Source organism: Ailuropoda melanoleuca, chromosome 14 (genome assembly GCF_002007445.2).
Source record: "Ailuropoda melanoleuca isolate Jingjing chromosome 14, ASM200744v2, whole genome shotgun sequence".
Lineage (NCBI taxonomy): Eukaryota > Metazoa > Chordata > Mammalia > Carnivora > Ursidae > Ailuropoda > Ailuropoda melanoleuca.
This window is the reverse complement of record NC_048231.1, coordinates 15,691,886-15,711,012: the sequence shown is the minus strand read 5'-3', so window position 1 is coordinate 15,711,012 and position 19,127 is coordinate 15,691,886. Positions and strand designations below refer to the sequence as shown.

Sequence of the window (19,127 nt, the reverse complement as noted above, 5' to 3'; positions counted from 1 at the left end):
CTGGGATCCAGTTTCCCGCTCACGCTCCTCAGAGAGGAGAGCTGCAAGGGGTCAGCCCCTCCGCCAAGCCCCAGGAAGGAGCCTGGTGGGCAGACAGTTGTTAACACTGCTGCCGCTGCGGGCCACCAGGGGTGATTAGGCTGCTGTGAACGGGCCTCGCAGGCGGGCGGGGTCGGGCGGGGTTGGTTGGCCAGCCGGGCGGGGTGCCCGGCGGGCCACCGGGCGTTGGAGGAGCCGGAACGGAACAGCTTGTGCTGCAGCAGCTCGCGCTGATCCAATTAGTTGGTGAATTGACACTCCTTAATGATTTCCTTTCTGTGGCTGGCCAGGGCCAGAACTGTGGGGGTGGCGTGGGTGGTGGGCAGAGAGGAGACTTCGGCCTTCCGGGGGTCTCCTTTTCAGCAGGACACTAGCTAGGGTGGGGGCAGAGGGTCTTCATTCTGGGTGCCACTTGAGCTCCGCTCAGAACCAGTCTGCAGCCCCTCAGTGACTGATCAGCCACCCCTGTGTGAAGGGATGGGCTCCTGTCTTGCCAGTTAGGGACCCTCTTTCCCATTTGACCCGTGGAGCCTTGCAGGTGCCGTCTGTTCTCCCAGGCTCAGCTGGGGCCTGGCATAGAGTGGGTTTGCCAAGGATACTGGCAACATGAGTGGATCAGCAAGTAGATCCGTTTTCCCCAATTGGCCTGACTGCCTTGTGAGAGAATCTCTGTGATCCCCTCCAAGGTCTGGGTGGTCCTTGTGGGAACATCTTTCCAGACAGTCTTGGGAATGAAGAGCTCTCCCAAGGCCATCTGGTCCATTCCCCTGCCTCTAAGGGCAGCATCCCTTAAACCACCTCTGATGGACAGCTATGCCACATTTTGGCCAAGTTCCCCCTTCCGGCATGAGTGTGTGCACACGCACATGAGGGTCCATGCGTGTGCCTGGGTGTGAGTACCTGTGTCTGCCCAGAAGGAACACTGGATGTTTTCTTCCTTGCCCATCTTCTCTCAGCTTCCCGGGTTCCCTCCTTTGGAGGTCCCAGGCAGGAAGGAGGAAGGCTAGGGGTCTGATGGGGAGGCTTTCTGGGTCATGACCTTTTCAGAGCTGATCTTGTTTATATTTCAGGCTGAGGGACAGGCTGGGCTGGCCTCCCACCTGCCTGTCCCCTCAGTCACCTTCCGAGGGGGTGCCCTAAGCCCTCTGTGAGTAGGGGATGGTCCTAGCTACTCAGGGTCAGGGCTGGGGTAAGGGGTGCCTCCCTCCCCTCACTGGTGGGCATGCTGGAGGCCAGGTGGCTGGTGGCCACAGGAGAATATAGGATGGTAGTCCTGGTGGGAGAACGGGCCCACCTAGTCAGCATTAGCAGCGTGGGCAGTGGCCTGCACCCACCAACAGTGTTAGGCAGGAAGTGCCCCTTGAGGCCAGGGGAGGAATGTATGCATCTGCGGTACATTAGGGGTGGAAATCCAGTCCTTCCTTCCCTCTTGATAGGTTTGGTTTGAAAACCCCTCCACTACAGCTAACCGGCCCTGCCCAGCCCAGGCCTCTAGGGCCCTAGAGCCACAGAGGACACTAACCCGTGTGACACTGGAGGAGGGGTGCCACTGCATCCAAGCAGACCCAGCCCCCACTCCTAGTGCACTGCTTCCTTCTCACTTGCAGTCCCTTCTCCCATCCCAGCCTCCCTCCAGGGGCTTCCAGCCTCTCTCCTCTGTCATTTCCTTCCTCTGCAGAGAAGAGGCTGGGAGCTCTGGCAGAGTGAGAACAAGGCCAGGCTGTGCAGTCTGGGGCCGCCACTAAACCTTTCTGAACCTCACTTTTCCTCATCTTTAAAATGGGAGTGAGGAATATCCACACTCTACTTACGGCCTTGGAAGGATATTAATGACACGTTGTTGAATCAAAACGGCAGGATATAGTCCAGAATGCACTGAAGATGGTCTGGAAGGAGATCCAGTAAACTGTAGACAGAAGGTGCTCCTGGAGTCTGGGAGTAGTGAGGGAAGGACCAAGTAGTGGTGTAGGGGTGGAGGATTTTCACTTTTACTTAATATACCTTGATACCACTTGAATCTTATTTTGGCAAGTGTGTGCCTCTTTTGCAATTAAAAAAAAATGTAAGGGCTATATCTTAAAGGGTTGTTGCCAGTTTTAAATGTTAATGTAGTTTTGTGGAGTGGATGAATGAATGAATGAATGAACGAACGAACGAAGGCCTAGTACTTACCTAGCTTAGAACATGCTTCTCTTTTCCCCTCTGAGCTGGGACTCAGGTTCTCCCTCTCCGCTTATCCATTTTCTTACCCTGAAGGAGTTAAAAGAGCAGCACTTCCAAAGCAGTGTAAAGGGAATCCAGAAGCCCCAGTGAGGCCACAGTGGGATGTGTGGAGTGGCATGGAGGCAGCATTCACTTGCCTCTCCTCAGTCCCCAGCCCCGCAGGCCACTAGAGCCAGCCCACTCTGCCCAGCTCAGGACCTGCTTCCAATTACCCATGAAATCTGAGCTGGAAGAGACCTATTAAAGCCCCATTTAGTTTGATCCCTCTAGGGGCCAGGGATCTTTTCCGGCGACATTCCCCTCCTTGTCTGACTGGGACTGCAAGCCCTTTGGATGTTATCTCCTCCTGGGTCAATATGTTGACAACTCCAGCTGTGACCCAGGCCACCCTGGAGCCAGAGCTGATCTAGGCCTGTTGTGGTTCAGGGGGCCCCAAACTCAGCTCCCTTCCTACCTTAGGGCTCCCTGAGATACCAGGGCAGCACAGCAGGGCTGACTTACCTCCAGCCAAAGCCTGGTCCAGCCTGCACCCCTCCTTCCAGACTGGTCTGCAGGTGGCCTTGTGGTTCCTGAGCCTACCTGGTCATCCCACAGGAAGCTCTTACTAGTAGGGGCCATCTTTCACATATTCCCGGTTGTGCCTGGTACAAGGTCCCGTTTCATAACACCAGTTACATAAGAAATAATAAATAATGGTGATTAATGACCTTCTCCCCTCATCCCTGGGCTCGCCTGGGTCAGACCTCCCAGGGAAGGCATAGGAGCTGCAGAAGAAGGAGGAGGAGGGGAGCCCAGGGTGTGTGGGGCATTCACCCTCCCTCCCCATCCTCCCCAAGCACCTCTGAATGTCCTCTCCCATGACCACTCCTTGGGGAGCCAGAGGAAGCCACCAGGAAAGGCAAGGTGGGGAACCCAAAGCCCCTCAAGAAGAGGGACTTCCAGCACCAAAGTCTTCTCTGACCCCACGCCAGGGTGCACTCTCCCATCCAGTTGGCCTTAGTTCCCTGACGACCACCCAGGTGAGGGATCTTGCCCACTAGGCCTGCTGTCTCCCTGCCCCCACCCCAGCGCTGGGTCTGCTGGGAGAATTCTGGAGCAGCAGGGAGGGAGTGAGGAAGCCACTTTGGGGCCAGGCTGGGGCAGCCACTTGGAGGTGAGAGGAGAGAAGCAGGAAATGAGGGATAAGAAGGTTCCGGAGGAGGGAAGGATCTTGGGAGCAGTGCACGGAAGTGCGTCTGACTAGTTCTCTCCCCAGACGCCCCTCTGGGCCTCCTCAGAGCTGCAGAGGACAGAGCAGTACAGTGGGAGGGGGCACTTCTAAAGGTTACCCAGGCCAGTCTCCTGTCTCTGACCCCCTCCACCAGCCCTGTGGGTGGATATGGATCTCGTTGTTGGGATCTTTGAAGGCATAGATTTTGTGGCCTTTGTCAATGAAGGACACTCCTTCCTTAGGTCTAGCCTAAGCTTCCTTGCTGCCCTTTAAACCATATATCCTTGTTCCATCTAAAATGAGTTCACATAATAATGGACTCTCCCTCAGCATTAACTGGGTGCTTTTTTTTTTTCCCTGAAGTTCAGTCCCTAGAGTAAGGAGGACCAGAGACCAGGCATTTTCTGGGTACTCTGGCCCTGTCACTGTCCCCACTGCCATGGCCCAGCATAGGCAGCTCCTCACAGGCTTAGGGTGGGGTCTTGTTGCCTGAGGACCAGGACAGAGCCAGTACGTCTTGCTGGACCCCTCCTGAGCCCTCCTAGTCTTGGTTACCAGCTCAGTGGGGGACAAGGGATACTGAGGGCTGGAGGCCAGGGGCCAGGTCCCCACCAGGCCAGAACCCTGACACTCACAGCTGCTCATCACCACAGCCCAGCAGCCTCACAGGAATTCTGCATTGATCTCTGTCGAAAGTTAGGATGCAATGTACAGCCCCTCCTCATGCCCCTGGAGGTTGGGAGGTTTGCGGAAGGCAGACTGACTGGACTTGGCCTTCCCCAGGACCCTGGGCTGGGCAGAAGAAGGTGTAGCAGGCCACATACACCCACGCGCACATATGGATTTGCTTGCATATGCAAGCATACGCCTTCAGCATACACAAGCACCCATGTAGGTTTCCACGTGCACATCCATGTTCACGAAGGCATGACACACCTGCTGTCGCTCACGGAGAGAGGCACATTCATTCCTACACATTTCTGAACACACCCTGTGTGCCTGCTTGCTCATATCTTCCCATGAACATATGTGTGTTCATTCACACACCCTCATTTGCACTTACACGGGACATTAATGGGAGGTGGTCAGCTGCAACTTGGTTCAAATTATGGAATACATGATGCAGGTTGATCAAAAGCCATTGGCTCTAGAGATCAGGGAGGGGGTGGAAGAAGAACCTTGGGCCCCCCAGGGCAGTTTTTCTTATGTACTTTCGAGAGCCACCAGCCTCCCAAGGCCTCAAAATGCAAGAGTAGGTAGGATTTCAGTAGGGGAGTACGATGGTGCATGTTGTAGGAGAGGGGATGGCCTGAGCAGGGGAGTTGAGAGGGGAAGGTTCAGACCAAGTTTGAGGAAGGCTAAGGGACCACCTGACTGGAATGGAGGGTTCTCTGGCACAGGCTAGGGGATTGAGGAAGCCCAAAAGGGCAAAAGGCTTTTTCACAGTGGGGAGCCATGGAAAGTGTTTGAGCAGGAGACTGTCAAGACCAGAAGCTTTACTTCTCTTTGGGAAGCTTCATTCACTCAGCGCTCTGTGCTAATGAAGCCCAGGGCAGGAAATGAGTGATTCTGCCTGAACAGACGGGGAGGAGTGCAAGCTTCCCGTCCGACATGGACCTCAAAGGATGGACAGGAATTGTCTAGACAAGGAAGGACAGAAAAAAGGACCAAAGCTGAACCTGGCAGCTAGGGACTGGGGGAAGGACTATGTTATTATTCACGTATGCCCTGTAGACCCAAACAGAGGTCCTCTTGAGGAGCTGAACACAGTGTCTACACCAGAATCAGGAGTGCAGGCAGCTGTGACCAGGTCTACCAGGATGTTCAAAAAGAGGCAAGTGAACAGTGTCAGATGTTACCCTGGGGCAGGCTGACCTAACCCCAGGGAGGCGGGAAACTATTTTGAAAAAGTGAGAGCCGTGGGGTGAGGACAGAGAGGGGAGTTTCAGAGCCAGCTGGCTGGCCCTCCAGAGGGACCCACTCAGGTCCCAGAGGCACCCAGATAAAGAAGGGGTGGAGGTATGGGGACCACCTGGTCCTAATCCTTTGACATACCCCCGTGCTGGGAAACCTCACTAAGGACAGTCCATCCAGCCTCCACCCACCCATGACCCCACCATCCTACTGAGATCCGTTGCTGAGGGGCCCAGCACTCCAGACTCCAGCCCCACCACGGCCCCATCTCCAGCCTCTGTCTCTTCAGAGCGGGAAACACCACATCCCAGCTGTCTGTCCCAAATCCACCTGGAGGCCAGCCAGCTTGGCTGAAGCCCAACTTAGTTAGGCCAGACCCTGGAGACACTGCCGGGAAGAGGCCAGGACTAGAAGGAAGCGGCTGGGCCAAAGTCAGACCCCTTTCTGGGCCCAACCCTATAGGGGTCCCCCTGGCACACCCACAGGCTTGCCCATTGCCACGTAATAATGAGCCTCTGGTCCCCTGGACTGCAGACTCTAGGCCTTTCTGTGCAGTTCTAGAGATATAGGTTACCATGACAGCTGGTGGTTGGATTCCACCCTGATTGCCAAAGGCCCAGAGGCCTGGCTTTGAGCCCCACTCAGGATAGAAGTGAATCTGTTAAGAACCCAGAATCCCATCTTGCAGACTTGAAAGCTTGTCAACAGGCTTACGAAGAGACCCTAACTCTGAGAACAACTCCCTTCTTCTTCCTGCCCTCCCATCCTTGGCAGCCCAAGGCTTGCAACAGCAACAGCAGCCCTCAGTGAGGCCTGGGGCTGCTGCCACCACTGCCAGAGGCAAAAGGCGCGGGGGGGCCCAGGGCTGCTGCCCTCTCCCCAGTTCACCCCTCATCCTGGAGTTACCAGCTCCACTGTCCTCCAGCCCCTGAACTGGCTCCTCTCTCCCTTCCCCTCTGCTTTATTCTCTACCCATTCATCTCCCAGCCAGGAGACACTCTTCTGCTGCCCATGGCAACTGGGTGCCACAATTTGTTTGCCACATTCCATGCGAATTCCCTCTTTGTCCCCTTTGCCGACCAGAGAGAAGAGCCAGAGAAACCCAGAGTCAGGGCAAGATAGAGACAGCCAGAGGACACAGCATCTGAGAGCCTGTCTCCAAGGACACCTGGGGCAAGGCAGGGGCGGGGGGATGGAGACACAGAAGGGGATGGTGAGATAGAGACCTAGGGGCGGGGGACTCCTCTGAGCAGTGCCACATGAGGAATAGCTTGGGCACTCCTGTGGGGACTGGTTGTCAGCTGTGTGTGGGGGGGTTAAGGGTGTGATTCTGCAGTCAGACATGGAGGTCTGCCACACAGTCTGTGTGGTCTAGAGCAGGTGCCTTCACCTCGCTGAGTTTGGATTTCAGCAGGGCAAATGGGCCTATTGTTATACCCACTATTCTTGTGAGACATCAATAAGTTAAAACATCGGCAACGTGTGCGGCACATCTCCTGGCACATAGTAAGCAAACGCTAGGTTAGGCTATTATGACTCTTATTTTCTGAGCTTTGATTTCCTTTTCTGTCAGAGGAAGATAATAGTTCATACACCCCAGTGTCGGTGGGGACTGTGTGGTGCATTCAGTAGATGTCAGCTCAGGGTCCCATTCCTGGCCTGCCCCAGGCCAGGACCCACCCCGGGTCCCAGCCCCACGCCTTGCTCTGCTGCCGAGCCTCCCGGGCAGGCCCCATGCCCAGCCAGGCAGCAGGTGGCAGGGCCAGGGGAGCACAGGTGCAGCCTTGCAGGGGATGTGGGGGGTGGTCCTGCCTGTTTCCTCCACGCACTGCTTCCCCCAGCTGCTGGCGGGGCAGACTATGCCTGGGAGGAAGGCTGGGTGGAGGGAGGTAGCAAACACAGCCACGTGCAGCCCTGCAGCCAGGGGTGAGTAAGCTCGGCTTCCTGCAGCCACCGTCAGCAGCTTTAGCGACCATGGCCAGTGGGCGGCTCACAATGCCTGCTGGGGCAGGAGCTCTGCTCCCGGGCAGGGTCACTTCCCTGAATTGTCCTCACCACCGGCTCTCTCCAGCACATCTGGCCGGCCAGCCTGCCTGGGGAACCGTGGAGTGCCCGGCTGGAACCTGACTCCACCATCCTGGGTGGCAGCCAGCACCCAGGCCTCACCAGGCCAGGAGGCGGGGACTTGGCTGGCACTTGCTCTGGGGTCTGGATGCAACACGAGGCTGGGGCACGCAAGAGAGCCAGGCTGGGTCTGAATTGGGCCCAAACTGACCGTATTCTCAGGCAGGCAACAGCATGTTGTGTCTACTCTGTGCAGGGCTCTACACCAGGACGGGGCTTAGGCCACCCTCTCTGCAGTCCTCAGTGGCAACATCTCTCCCTGTCCCAGTGGGGGTAACCTGCTGGATGACCTTATGTAGGCCCTGCGACCTCTCCCTGAGCTTTCTCAGCCCAGCAGACACACAGCCAGCAGAAGTGCAGATGGCCAATGCTCATATGGAAAAATGTTCAACTTGACAGCCCAGTAACAGGGAAACCTATCCAGAGTCAACCGTCAAATGCTACTTTCACAGAACTGATGGCAAAGATGTCAAAGAATGGTAATATCCATGTTGCCAGGGTGTAGGGACCTCACCGCGCTTGGACATTGCAGGGTGGAGTGTAAGCTGGAACTTGATGGTAATCATCAAAAGTCCTTGACCCAGAAATTCTACTCCTAGGAATTTAAAGGACATGAGCAGCAAATAGGTATAAAGATGCTTATTATAATGTTAATATAATGTTAATATATTGTTAATATAATGTTAATAACAGAGCTATAACCTAAATACCCAGTGATAGATTTGAAAAGAAAAATTTAGCCACATAGTTGCAAGTATCCCTTGGGAGTATGATCATTAAAATGACACCGGGGCACATGGGTGGCTCAGTTGGTTAAGCTGCCGACTCTCGGTTTCGGTTCAGGGTCTTGGGATCCTGCTGTGCATGGGGCTTCACACTCAGCAGTGTGTCTGCTTGAGATTCTCTCTCTCCCTCTGCCCCTCCCCCCACTCAACGTGTTCTCTCTCTCTCTCTCTAAAATAAATAAATCTTAAAAAAAAAAACCTCACCAACTAGCACTCATTACCTGGGTGTCTTGTTAAAATGAAGTTTTTGATTTAACAAGTCTAATATCATACCTAAAATCCTGCATTTCTAGCAAGCTCCCAGGCAATGCTAGTGTTGCTGGTCCTGTAGAATTTTCACTACTGATATTACCAAAATATGATAAAAATGGAGAAGGGCATGCTATAAAACAACAAGATGCCATTTTTATAAGAAAAAAAGATATGTGTGCATAGAAAAAGCTTAAAAGGATACACAGCAAAATATTAATAGGGGTTTTCTCTGGCTGATGAGATTGGGTGATTTTTATTTTATTCTTTATGCTGCTAATTCATATTTTCTACAATGGATTTATATTGTTTAATTAAAGCAAAGTGTGTATATACTGCTAGGTCACACCCCAAATATGAGAAGTGGGTCTCACTGGAAGGGGAAGCATCGGTGAGATCAATTATGAAGAGTGTGTCCCTTGGTGCAAGAACCAGCCCTGAACTGGAAAGGCCTGGCCAGGCAGCCTGGGAGTGGGGTTCTTTGGACCTGGACCATGAAGAGGGGACAAAATTAGGGGTACCCCAGGTGGTGGGCTGGCAGATGAGCTATCCATGTGGAGGCAGGCGCAGGCTGGGAACAGAAGCCACCAGGACTTTGACACTGGGACACAGACATCTCGGGCTCTCACAGTGACCCATTCCTATTCCCTGTGTGTGTGTATCCCCTTTGTCCTTCCTTTGTCTGAGTACCCACTGGACCCGACAGGGTGGGAGCAGTGGGAGTCAGGAAGAGAGACACCCCTAAGGGAAGGTGCACCCCGTTTCAAGGGTTGCAATCAGACTCCCAAGATGGCTCCTGCAGAAGCTCTTCTTTTTTTTTTTTTTTTTTTTAAAGATTTTATTTATTTATTTGACAGAGACAGCCAGCGAGAGAGGGAACACAAGCAGGGGGAGTGGGGGAGGAAGAAGCAGGCTCATAGCGGAGGAGCCTGATGTGGGGCTCGATCCCATAATGCTGGGATCACGCCCTGAGCCGAAGGCAGATGCTTAACCGCTGTGCCACCCAGGCGCCCCTGCAGAAGCTCTTCTGCCAGGACCAACCTCCAAGGGCCTGGGTTTTCTTCAGTGGGGAACAGGTTTTCTGCACAAAGTGGATGCTGCATTCACCTACTTTAGAATGGGGGTGCTCTAGAGAGGACCATTAAGGATTTGCTCAGTATTTTGTGGAGTCACCTGCTGGATGACCTTGGGTAGGCCCAGTGACCTCTACCAGAGCTTTCTCAGCCACAATAGAGAGGAAAGTTATGTGGAGGGGTCTTTTGGGCCTCCCAAGTCTGTGAGCTTCAAATACCTAAAAAAAAAAAAATTCTTTTTGCAAGTTGTAAGATATACCTTCGCTGAGAAGCCCAGCTATCCTTTTGTTCTTTTTGTGAGAAGGTACATGACCCTTCCATATTGCCCTGCGAGGTGCACTCTGCAGACATCAGACCAGCCCTGACCACGGGCACTAGAATGTTTGTTTTCCTATACCACTGGTTCTTAACGTATGGACATATGAGATGATTTGGGGCGTGTTTGGGATAATTTTGGCTAGTCTTTAATAACATTGAAATTTGTCCCCCTTCCAATCCTCTTTCCATCCTTCTAATGAGTCTAGAAGAAAGCCCCAGTTAGGGGCCAGTGTGTCTCTAATACCTCATAAACACTTGCTGTGTTTCCTTTTAACAAAAAGATTGCAGGCCTCAGGCTCAAAGTCTTCACCAGCAACATCCACCTAAAATTTAGTTGATTTTTACAGTTACCTTTCTAAGGTAGGGGCATGAAGTTTCCTTTAGAACTAGTTTTTTTAAAGTTAAAATGAATCCATATACACAACTAAATATAGCGTAGGTGACATTTGGACACGGCAAGCGTCATGGATGTGGCATAATGTTATAGAAGATTTGTGGTTCCTGGATAGAGGTGGGAAGTGGTCCCTCTGATGGACTCTTCTGAGGACTCCCCCCCTCCCCCACTGCTACTTACATCAGCTCTGGGTCTTAGGGGTGATGCCTTAGCTTTTCTTCCTAGTACTGCTGGTTTTGAGTGTCTCAGTGGCCAAGAGTGGGTCTTAGGCCCCTGTACCCAGCACAAGGCCTGGGACAGTGTAGGTGTCATTCAAAAAGTGCCGAAGGGGCTGAGGTGAGAGGTCAGGGCCGGGAAACTGAGTTTGGTCTAGGTCCCTCACCAGCTGTGTGTCCGCAGACAACTCACTTCCATCTCCTCACTGGACTGCCTCACAGGGGTGTTTTCATCACACTAAGTATATATAAGGGGTTTGGAATCATCAGATCTCTATAGAGGATTATTAATATTGGTCAAATTACAAATCCAGTGTCACTGAAAACCCGAGTGAAGAAGACGCGGCAAGAGGAAAAGAGCAGGTGGTGAGATGGGGTGGGATGCAGGAGAGCTGGGAAGATCCGGATGCCCAGGACCGTGCCCCTCCTTCAATCTAGGTTTGGGACAACCAGGGCAGTTTCCAGGTTGTGACTTCAGGCAGAAGCAGCCCCCCTCCCTACCCCACCCCACGCCAGCACCCGGGACTCTCCAGCAACGTCCAGCACAGAAAGCTGGTCTTTGGAGTCACGTGACTAGTGTTCACGGTCCAGCTCAGCCACTCATGGCTGGGTGACCTGAGACAAGTTACTTAATCTGTTTGTGGCTTATCATTCTCATCTGCTAAAATGGGGCCAATGCCAGCTCCCAGGGCTGTTGGGAGGATGGGATGAGGTCAGACTTGTGCACGTGAGACCTGCCACATAATAAGTGCTCAGTAAGTGTGGGTTCCCGGGAACTCCCGCAGGTTCCTGGCAGAAAGAGAGGGAAGTGATTCAAGGTATTTGAGGTCATCTGGAGCATTTGATTAGTACTTGGGGAGAAATCAACTCCCCAGAGCTTTCCTGATCTAAAGCTAGAGCTGGAAAGTCGGAGAGTGCAGCTGCAGATGTCCCTTGCAGCCCAACTGCCCCCCTGCTCCCACTCCTTCCATTTTACCCAAGGCAGGAGCCAGTGCTGCCCTGTAGGGCCTCCAGGGCTATAGACTCAAGGTCCCCGTTCTTCTCCAAGATGAGGGGAGCTGGAGGCAGAGGAGGATCTTTGGAGATGCAGCCAAGTGTTCTTTGACTCAGAGAAGAGCCTGGGGCCTGGAGGGCCAGCCGGAGGTCCACTGTCTGTCTGCTGAAGACTCCGCTAGACATTCTGTCTCCTCCACCCCTGGGAATCCAACCATAAGAGGAACTAATCTGGCTCCCCTCTGCACCCCTTGCCCCCAACACAGTTTCCTTCCTGTGCTCTCTGGGGGAAGATGAGCGCTGGGAAGGGAGGGATGTGGCTGCGGAGGCAGGACCAGCTCAGCTGGGCCACAACATCTGTATCCTTAACAGTGGCCTCCCCGTTCCTGCTTTGAACTGTGAGGGAATGGGACAGCCCCGATTCTCCCCAGGAAGCAGTGATAGGATTCATTCCCCTCGATAAGCCACGGAAGAATGCAGACTTTTTTCTATAAAACCCATGTAGAACTGTGGAACTCATTTTTTCACCTTTATAAGGCAAAATGGGAATAGCACATATGTTAACAGAAAACTCTGAAATAACTGTGACTTGAGTGATAGAGAAGTTTATTTACCTTTCATGTAAAATCATTCTGAATATAAGCAAGCCAGGGCTTGTATGGTGACCCTGAACATTTCTAGGGATCCAGTGTCCTTCCAACTCATCTTCCAAGATGACTGCGCAAGCTCCTACCATCATATTTGAGTTCCAGGCAAAAACTTGGCAGGTAGAAATCTGCTCTCTTTAAAAAGACTTCCCAGATATCAAACCCAATATTTCCATTTATACCCAGTGCTCTAAGAAGCCCTTAGGGGCAAAACTTGGCCAGAACTTAGTCATCAGGCCATAGCCAGCCCTAAAGAAGGCTGGAAAATGAACTTCTATCTGGGGCATTGCCTCCCACAGCCACTGCCTGATTCAGGCCACTCTCCGTTCTGTGATAATGACAGATCTGGTCTTCTTGCCTCCAGGCTGAACCCTCCACCTGCCCTGAGTTCTTCTACAAAATACACATCTGGCCGTTTCTCTTTCCTGCTCAAGAACTTGCAGTGGCTCCCTGGAGCCCTTGGAATAAACTATGAACTCTCAACACTGCCTTCAAAGCGCTTCACAATCTGACCTCAGCCTTCCCTTCCACATCTTGCTCAGCTCCAGACACAGTCCCTCCCCTCCCTGCACACAGTCAAGCCCCACCAGATTCCTTGATGTCCCTCAAATAATCCATACTTCACCAAGCTACTCCCCTTGACTGCAATGATCCTTTGGCCCTTTGATTCCTGATAAACTTCCATTCATCCTGTAAGACATGGCATAAGCATTACCTTTTCTATGCAAAGCCTTTCTTGCCCCTCTGTAGACCTGGGAATTCTCTGGAACGTTCTCTTTCACATGCCTGAAAGTCCTCAAGAGGAAAGGCCATCTGAGATTTAGAGCTGCTCACTTGCCTATGACCATAAGTCTGTGGCAGAAGACTTGTAGGGTTTTGTTTGCACAAATTTGGTATTAAGACAACATTAAGCCTTTCCTGCTGGACCAGATGCTCCTCAAAAGGCCACCATCTTGGTGTCCCCAGCGCTGAGCCCAGGGGCTGACACTGCCTAGGGCTGAGTCCACAAAGAGCCCACAGAAGGTGCAGCCCCTCCTCTCCACCATCATTAGCTCGAGTCCTGCTGATTCACTGGCCGGGCCCCCTCCCTCTGAAGTACAGAAATAGAATGACAACTTGACCAGTGGCTAACACTCCCAGAGATGACATTAAAATGGAACAGATATAAGCCCTCATAGGGATCCTCACCCACATCCACGCTGTTCCAATTATGAGATGTTTAGTCTGTACTGTCTGCCCTGGCCTTTCGACCCACAACAGAGACAGCATCATTCCTGACAGAAACAGAAACCCCCTCTCCACCCCCCAGGTTTCTCTGCTTTGGGGTGAGCACCAAGCAAAGACTCCAAGCCCTTTGCCCCTCTGCCAGTTCTGGGATGCTGAGCGACTGGTTGCCTCCCTAAACTGTGCGGTCTCTGGACACAGTGTCGTGAGGTCAAGGGGTGGGGACAGGTCTTTTGGTTGCTGTTTTCCTCGACCTCCCCACAAGTGCTCAGAGAAATCCTTCAGTGACTACCTGGAAAGCAGGTGTTATGTTTTTGTTGTTTTCTTCCCTTTGGGGGAGTCCCTGCAGAAGATTTTTGTCACATTGCCACCTTGAAGACATGGCTGGGGCATGAAGACCTTCTTCCCCAACAAGCCCCAGGCCCTGTTTCTAGGGCCCGTCTCCCTTCCCCTTTCACAGAATCTTCCAGTTTCTGGGCTGAGTGCCTTTCCTGGGGAAAAGGATGACCAGGATTCCCAGGCCAGGGAGATCCAATATTGATTTTGGTACTCCACCCCCATCCATACATGCCAGCATCATGCCCCACTCTTTATGCTCCCAGAGCGCTTTGCACCTTGATTCTGTTTTTTCAGATGAGAATTCATAATTATCTGTGCTTATCTATGAATGACGAGCATCTCTGTCTTCTTACATGAGGGACACAGAGAAGGAGACCCATGGTTGTAGAGGCCCTCTTCTCTCCCACCCTCTCCCTGGATTCCCACTCTGTGGAGAAGGAGATCCCTGAGGTTAGTTCCACCCCTTGGAGGGCAGAAGAATAATCTAGAAGCCTTGCCTCCTCCGGGATGGCTTTCCTGCTATCCGTGGTGATCCTCGTGAGATCTGCTTGCAATTTGGTGGGGGTAACCTGGCCCATCTCTTACCCCTTTCTGCAGGGAGTGAACATAGTAGCTGCAGTCACGAAGCGCATACGGTGTACCGGGCACTGTGCTACATGACCGACTTCCACTTTCTCATTGAAACCACACAATCAGCCTCTGAGTCGGGGTTGGAAAGCTGAAAAGACTTGCCTAAGGTCACGTAGCTGGTAAGAAGCGGACTTCAGCCCTGCACAACAATGTCTCCTTGGACGGCCTCAGCTGGTCCCTCTCCCTCCTGCTGCTCGCTCCCTGAGGGAATTCACCTCTCTGAGCCTGTGCTTCCTCATCTGAAACATGGGAAAAACAACACTTCCCTCAAAGGTGGTTGCGAGATTCCATGGCCTCAGTGGGTCACACGCAGGGCCTGTTGCGCAGGCGGTGTTCCCACTCACCGTCATCCCTCAGGCCTCCCCGGCTGGGTGGGGGAGGAGAAGGGTGACCTGCCATCCCCAACCACCCAGCTGTCGCAGAGGCGGGACAGCCCCGAGCTGTCGGCTCCCTGAGCTCCGTTCCACATCACAGCCGATTAGTTACAAATAGCTTCCTCTCCTCGTGTATCACTTACACAACAGAGAGAAAGGGGCGATTGTTCCCGAGGAGGAAGGTCTCCCAGGCCCCCTCACCAGGGCAGCTGAGAGACGCAATGGGGAAAAGAGGAGGGGCAGGAGGAGAAGCAGGGCATAAGTCACAGGAGATAAGGATGCAGAGGCGTCCCCGCAGTTGGGAAGGGACCAGCCAAGCGCCCATCCCGGTGGGCAGCGTGCTGGCAGGGGACCAAGGCTTAGCAGGGCTCCTGAGCTGGGAGGGCAGGCAAGGGAGGCAGCTCTGGCACCCGCTAGAGAGCCTGATTCCTCGACATCAGCTCGCCAAGTGGCCCCAGCTGGGGAGGGACTCCCCCCCCCTTGGGTAGCTGGAGCACAGCAGGTGCCTGGCCTCCGGATTTCTCGAGAGCTTTGGACACCACCAGGATCTGAACAGATGCCCTCCCTCAGAGCAGCCGTGGCTGGCCAGCCCTCAGCCCCTCTGGTTCCAATAAAGCCCAGTCTGGGACCAGGAAGGAGGCTCAGCGTCAGACAGGCTGCTGAACACGAGGTGCTGGCTGTGGCCCCAGAGCCTCCCTTTGCCCTTGGTGGTCCTTGACTTTACTGTCACCACTAAGCGAGGTCCCTTCATTAAAGTGGAGGGCCAAGCACGCACAGAGGACCCCTTTGTCATCCTCTTAGCACAGCTGAGACCAGCTGGCATTTTCACAAAGGGCTTTACTAAATACTAAGGGAGAACAAAAGGGAAATAATTACAGAAAACACGAAAAACCCAGCCCCGGCTGCCAAGTTCCCAAAGTACGGGTTTCCAATCCTTTGGTGACGATGCGTCGCCCCAAAGGCCTGGGACAAGGCGGTGGGCACCTTGCCTGGCTTCCCTTGTTCACAGCCCTCGTGGCAGGTGCCATCTTGTTTCCCGCCCCTGGGAACCACTTGGTCACCCGTGGGCTCTACTTTTGTCTCCTTTCCAACCTGACCCCACCTCAGGCCCCCCACTGGGTTCTGGTCTCTGGCCAGAAGCATGAACCTTGTCCCCTGGGGGCTGGCGGGGCTGTGGTGACCAACCCAGGGTGTGATTACATAGTAATGGGAGGTTGTCCTCCCACACTTACCCCTACCAGAGAGGCCCACCCAAGTTGTCTTGAGCATGGGGTCTAGGAGGGCTACCTCTGAAGACTAAAGGACAATTGGGTAAGGAATGGGCAGACCTGGGGCATTTTCCCTGTGGGGAGAGGAGAGAGTGCTTGGAGGATTGATCCAACTCAACAAACATTAAGCCCTTACTGTGTGCCAGACACTGGACAAGGTGCTGGCAATCCAATGGTGAACACGTGTCTGCCTTCTCAGACCTACAGTCTCAGGGAAGACAGATTAGTAGCTGGGCAGTGATGAGACTGACAGCCAGGTGCTATGATGGAGAAGCAATTCAAGGTGCTGGGGAACCCTGGATGAGGGGCGTCTCACCCAGTGGCAGTGGCCAGCAAGGCTATCGCAGCCTGCCTGGAAGAAGTGCATGGAGAGAAGGAAAGGGGCTCGGTGTTAAGGCTGGGGTGGGCCCTCCCTGGGGGGAGGAGGAGAAGGCAGAGAAGGCCAACCAAGCAGCTTCTTGCTGGTGACCTTGGCTAGCTGGCAGCTGCAGCTCATGCAGCCTATAAAGTAGAAAGGCCCTCGGCCCCAGCTGCCCACTGCTGCTGTCCCTGCCAGCCAGGAAAGGAGAGATTCTAGTCCTTGGATACTCTACTTCTCACCCACGTCTGGCCATACCCAGGTCTGGGGCTCAGGGACAGGGCGTGGGCCACCCGAGACACTGCTCCAGAGGCAGATGCTGAATTGTCATCAAGGGAATAGGAAAAGGTCACAGTTGGGAAACAGTTCAGAGGGTCAAGACAATGAAGAGGCTAGGCCAAAATGGAAAAATGAGTCAGGAAGCTGAAAGGCAAGAAATTGGGATGGGTTGAGGCAGGTGTTTCAGGCTAAAACCATGACTAATGCAAGGTGTGGGAAGCTGGGTGTTTTGGGGCAGCCTTGGGAGGAAGGGGCTGGCCTGGCATCTTGGAATGCAGGACTAGACCCCACAGCTGCTCGGGGTGACTATTGTCATGGCCCGAAGAGTGTTTCCATGGCGTAGACCCTTCTGTTTACCTATATTTGCCCGACTCCCTGTGACAGGGTCAGCTCCAGGCCTGGGATGACGGCTTCTCCCTCTCACACATCAACCTGTCAGAGTCTGTCAAGCACCCACTCTGCTCCAGCAAGGGGAAGACTCAGAAAAGGTTCAGGACATGGACCCTACCTTCAAGGTATTTGCAGTCTCGTTGGCAGAGTGAGCTTATGCTCACTGGAAAGAGCTTGGAGAAAGACCTGGGTTGACCCTCATCTCGTCGCTTCCTTAATAGTTAAATGACTATGGGCAAATTACTTAAACTCCCTGCACCTCCATCTTCCTATCTTCAAAATGAGAATAACTAAAACTACCTCCCAGGGTTGTGGTGCAATTTAGCCAATTGAAGTGACTCAAGCGCCTGGCACAGTGCTTGGCCCATAAGTGCTCACTAAACGTCATTTCTCTCCTTGCAACACCAGCGGAAGATCGTGAAGATAAATGGTTCAATGTGGAGTTTCGAGCGTTGACCCTGCTAGTGGATCTACTCAGAAGGCCTTGATGACAGCTGGGGCCTGGTCGCCTGGAGGGTGATGGTGAGAATACGGGGGCATGGAAGGGGAGGAGGGTGTGTGCACACGCAAACCCCTCCATCGTTTTGCTCCTTGCAATTAGCAGAAGCATAAAGTTCTTTATTTTCTATCTGTCTCATGTCCACGATGGCAAGGACTGTGCTCTGTAACTGGAACAAAGTTTTTGTACCTCTAGTAAGAATCGAAAGTTGAATCAGAAGGCCGGCTATCAGGGAGAGGAGTGTTATCATCCCCACTTTGGATGGAGGAAGTGGGGGCTCTGAGAAGTAGAGGAATTCCTTTGGGTTATACGGAGGGTAAGGATTGGGGTCGCAGCTCAGGAGAACAGAGCCACCAGCACGCCTTCCCTGGACTGGATGTGAGCAAAAGTAGGCTTCTATCTAACCCATGGAAATGTCGGGTCTCACTGGTTTCGGCCCCCAGCCTACCCTAGCTAATTCATCTCATGACCCAAGAAGCCAGGTTTAGAAGCATATGGTCCCCAGGTTAGTGACAGAACAGGCCCAGTTGTGGGAACCACAGACATCGTCCGGGTATTGAGCTCGCTCAAGAGTGTAGAAAGAGAGGAGACGCCTCAGCGGTCTATACCAGCCCCCCACGAGGGGAAACTGAGGGAACCTCTGCACCCCATGTCCAGCCCCCCACCCCCGCAGCAGTGCCTCAAGCACAGTAGGGCTGAAGCAGTTTGTGTCAAATGAAAGAACGAATGAATACAAACACACGCATGTAAACAATATATGCACGCCTCTGCATACACAGTCACAAGCAGATGTGCCCAGTGCGTAAGTGCACCAAACCTTCAGTCCGGGACAAGCAGATACAATACAGATATTTAAATACACATACTCATGAACAACGCACACCTGGGCCCACATACACAAGTCCAAATCCAAAATACAGACACACATCAACACATGTACTACGCATACACAGATGTTACGGGCAAACATACGTGATCCAGGTATGCACAAACACACATCCACTCACCCCCATACACATACACAGCAATGCTCAGACAACCCTCCACCATGACCCTGGGCCCAGGAAGGAGTCTGTCTGTTCCACGAGCCCTAGCGTGTTAGAGCTCATCGGAAGGTTCTTTGCAGCCCCCACTTAGCTGGCCGATGACCGACCCCTGGCTCTTGGACCTCCGGGCTTGGCCAGGCGGGGAGGCAGCATCTCTGGCAGGCCCGCGTGGGTGGGCAGGCAGGCAATGGACACAGAGGTCACTGGGGTGAGAGCTGGGGCTGCCCTGGCCTCTCTACTCTTGGCTGGAATGTGAGCGGTAGGGGCTGCCTCCCAGGCCTCTCCCTCTCCCACAGTGCCCACCAGCCCCAGGCCCAGGCTGATCCGAGACTCCTGCCAGGTTCTTGTAGCCAGGGGGCTGTGCATGGAGGGCAGTCGGGGTGACGAATGCTCCAGGACTGTGGGAGGGCACACACAAATGCCCTGAGGTGCACAGTCTTACACGGAAGCCAGTCCAGATATTCACCCACACAAAGACACAGGCAGGCATACAAATTCACAATCCCACTCAAACGCACATTCAGACACACTTGCAA

The 19,127-nt window shown here is 53.4% G+C and overlaps 1 protein-coding gene across 5 annotated transcripts in view; it reads left to right on the top strand.

Moving 5' to 3' along the window:
- Positions 1–19,127, top strand: part of PGF (placental growth factor) — a 47,907-nt gene that overhangs the window by 15,234 nt on the left and 13,546 nt on the right. For 4 of the 5 annotated variants that reach the window (XM_034642511.1, XM_034642514.1, XM_034642512.1 and 1 more), the window contains 3 exons: positions 14,345–14,496; positions 17,041–17,171; positions 17,455–17,568. In XM_034642511.1, coding sequence (XP_034498402.1) covers positions 17,566–17,568 — 3 coding nt within the window. In that variant the 5' untranslated portion in view covers positions 14,345–14,496; positions 17,041–17,171; positions 17,455–17,565. Of the gene's footprint in view, positions 1–14,113; positions 14,198–14,344; positions 14,497–17,040; positions 17,172–17,454; positions 17,569–19,127 lie in introns of those variants that run through there. The other variant, XM_019794643.2, reaches the window with a different exon arrangement.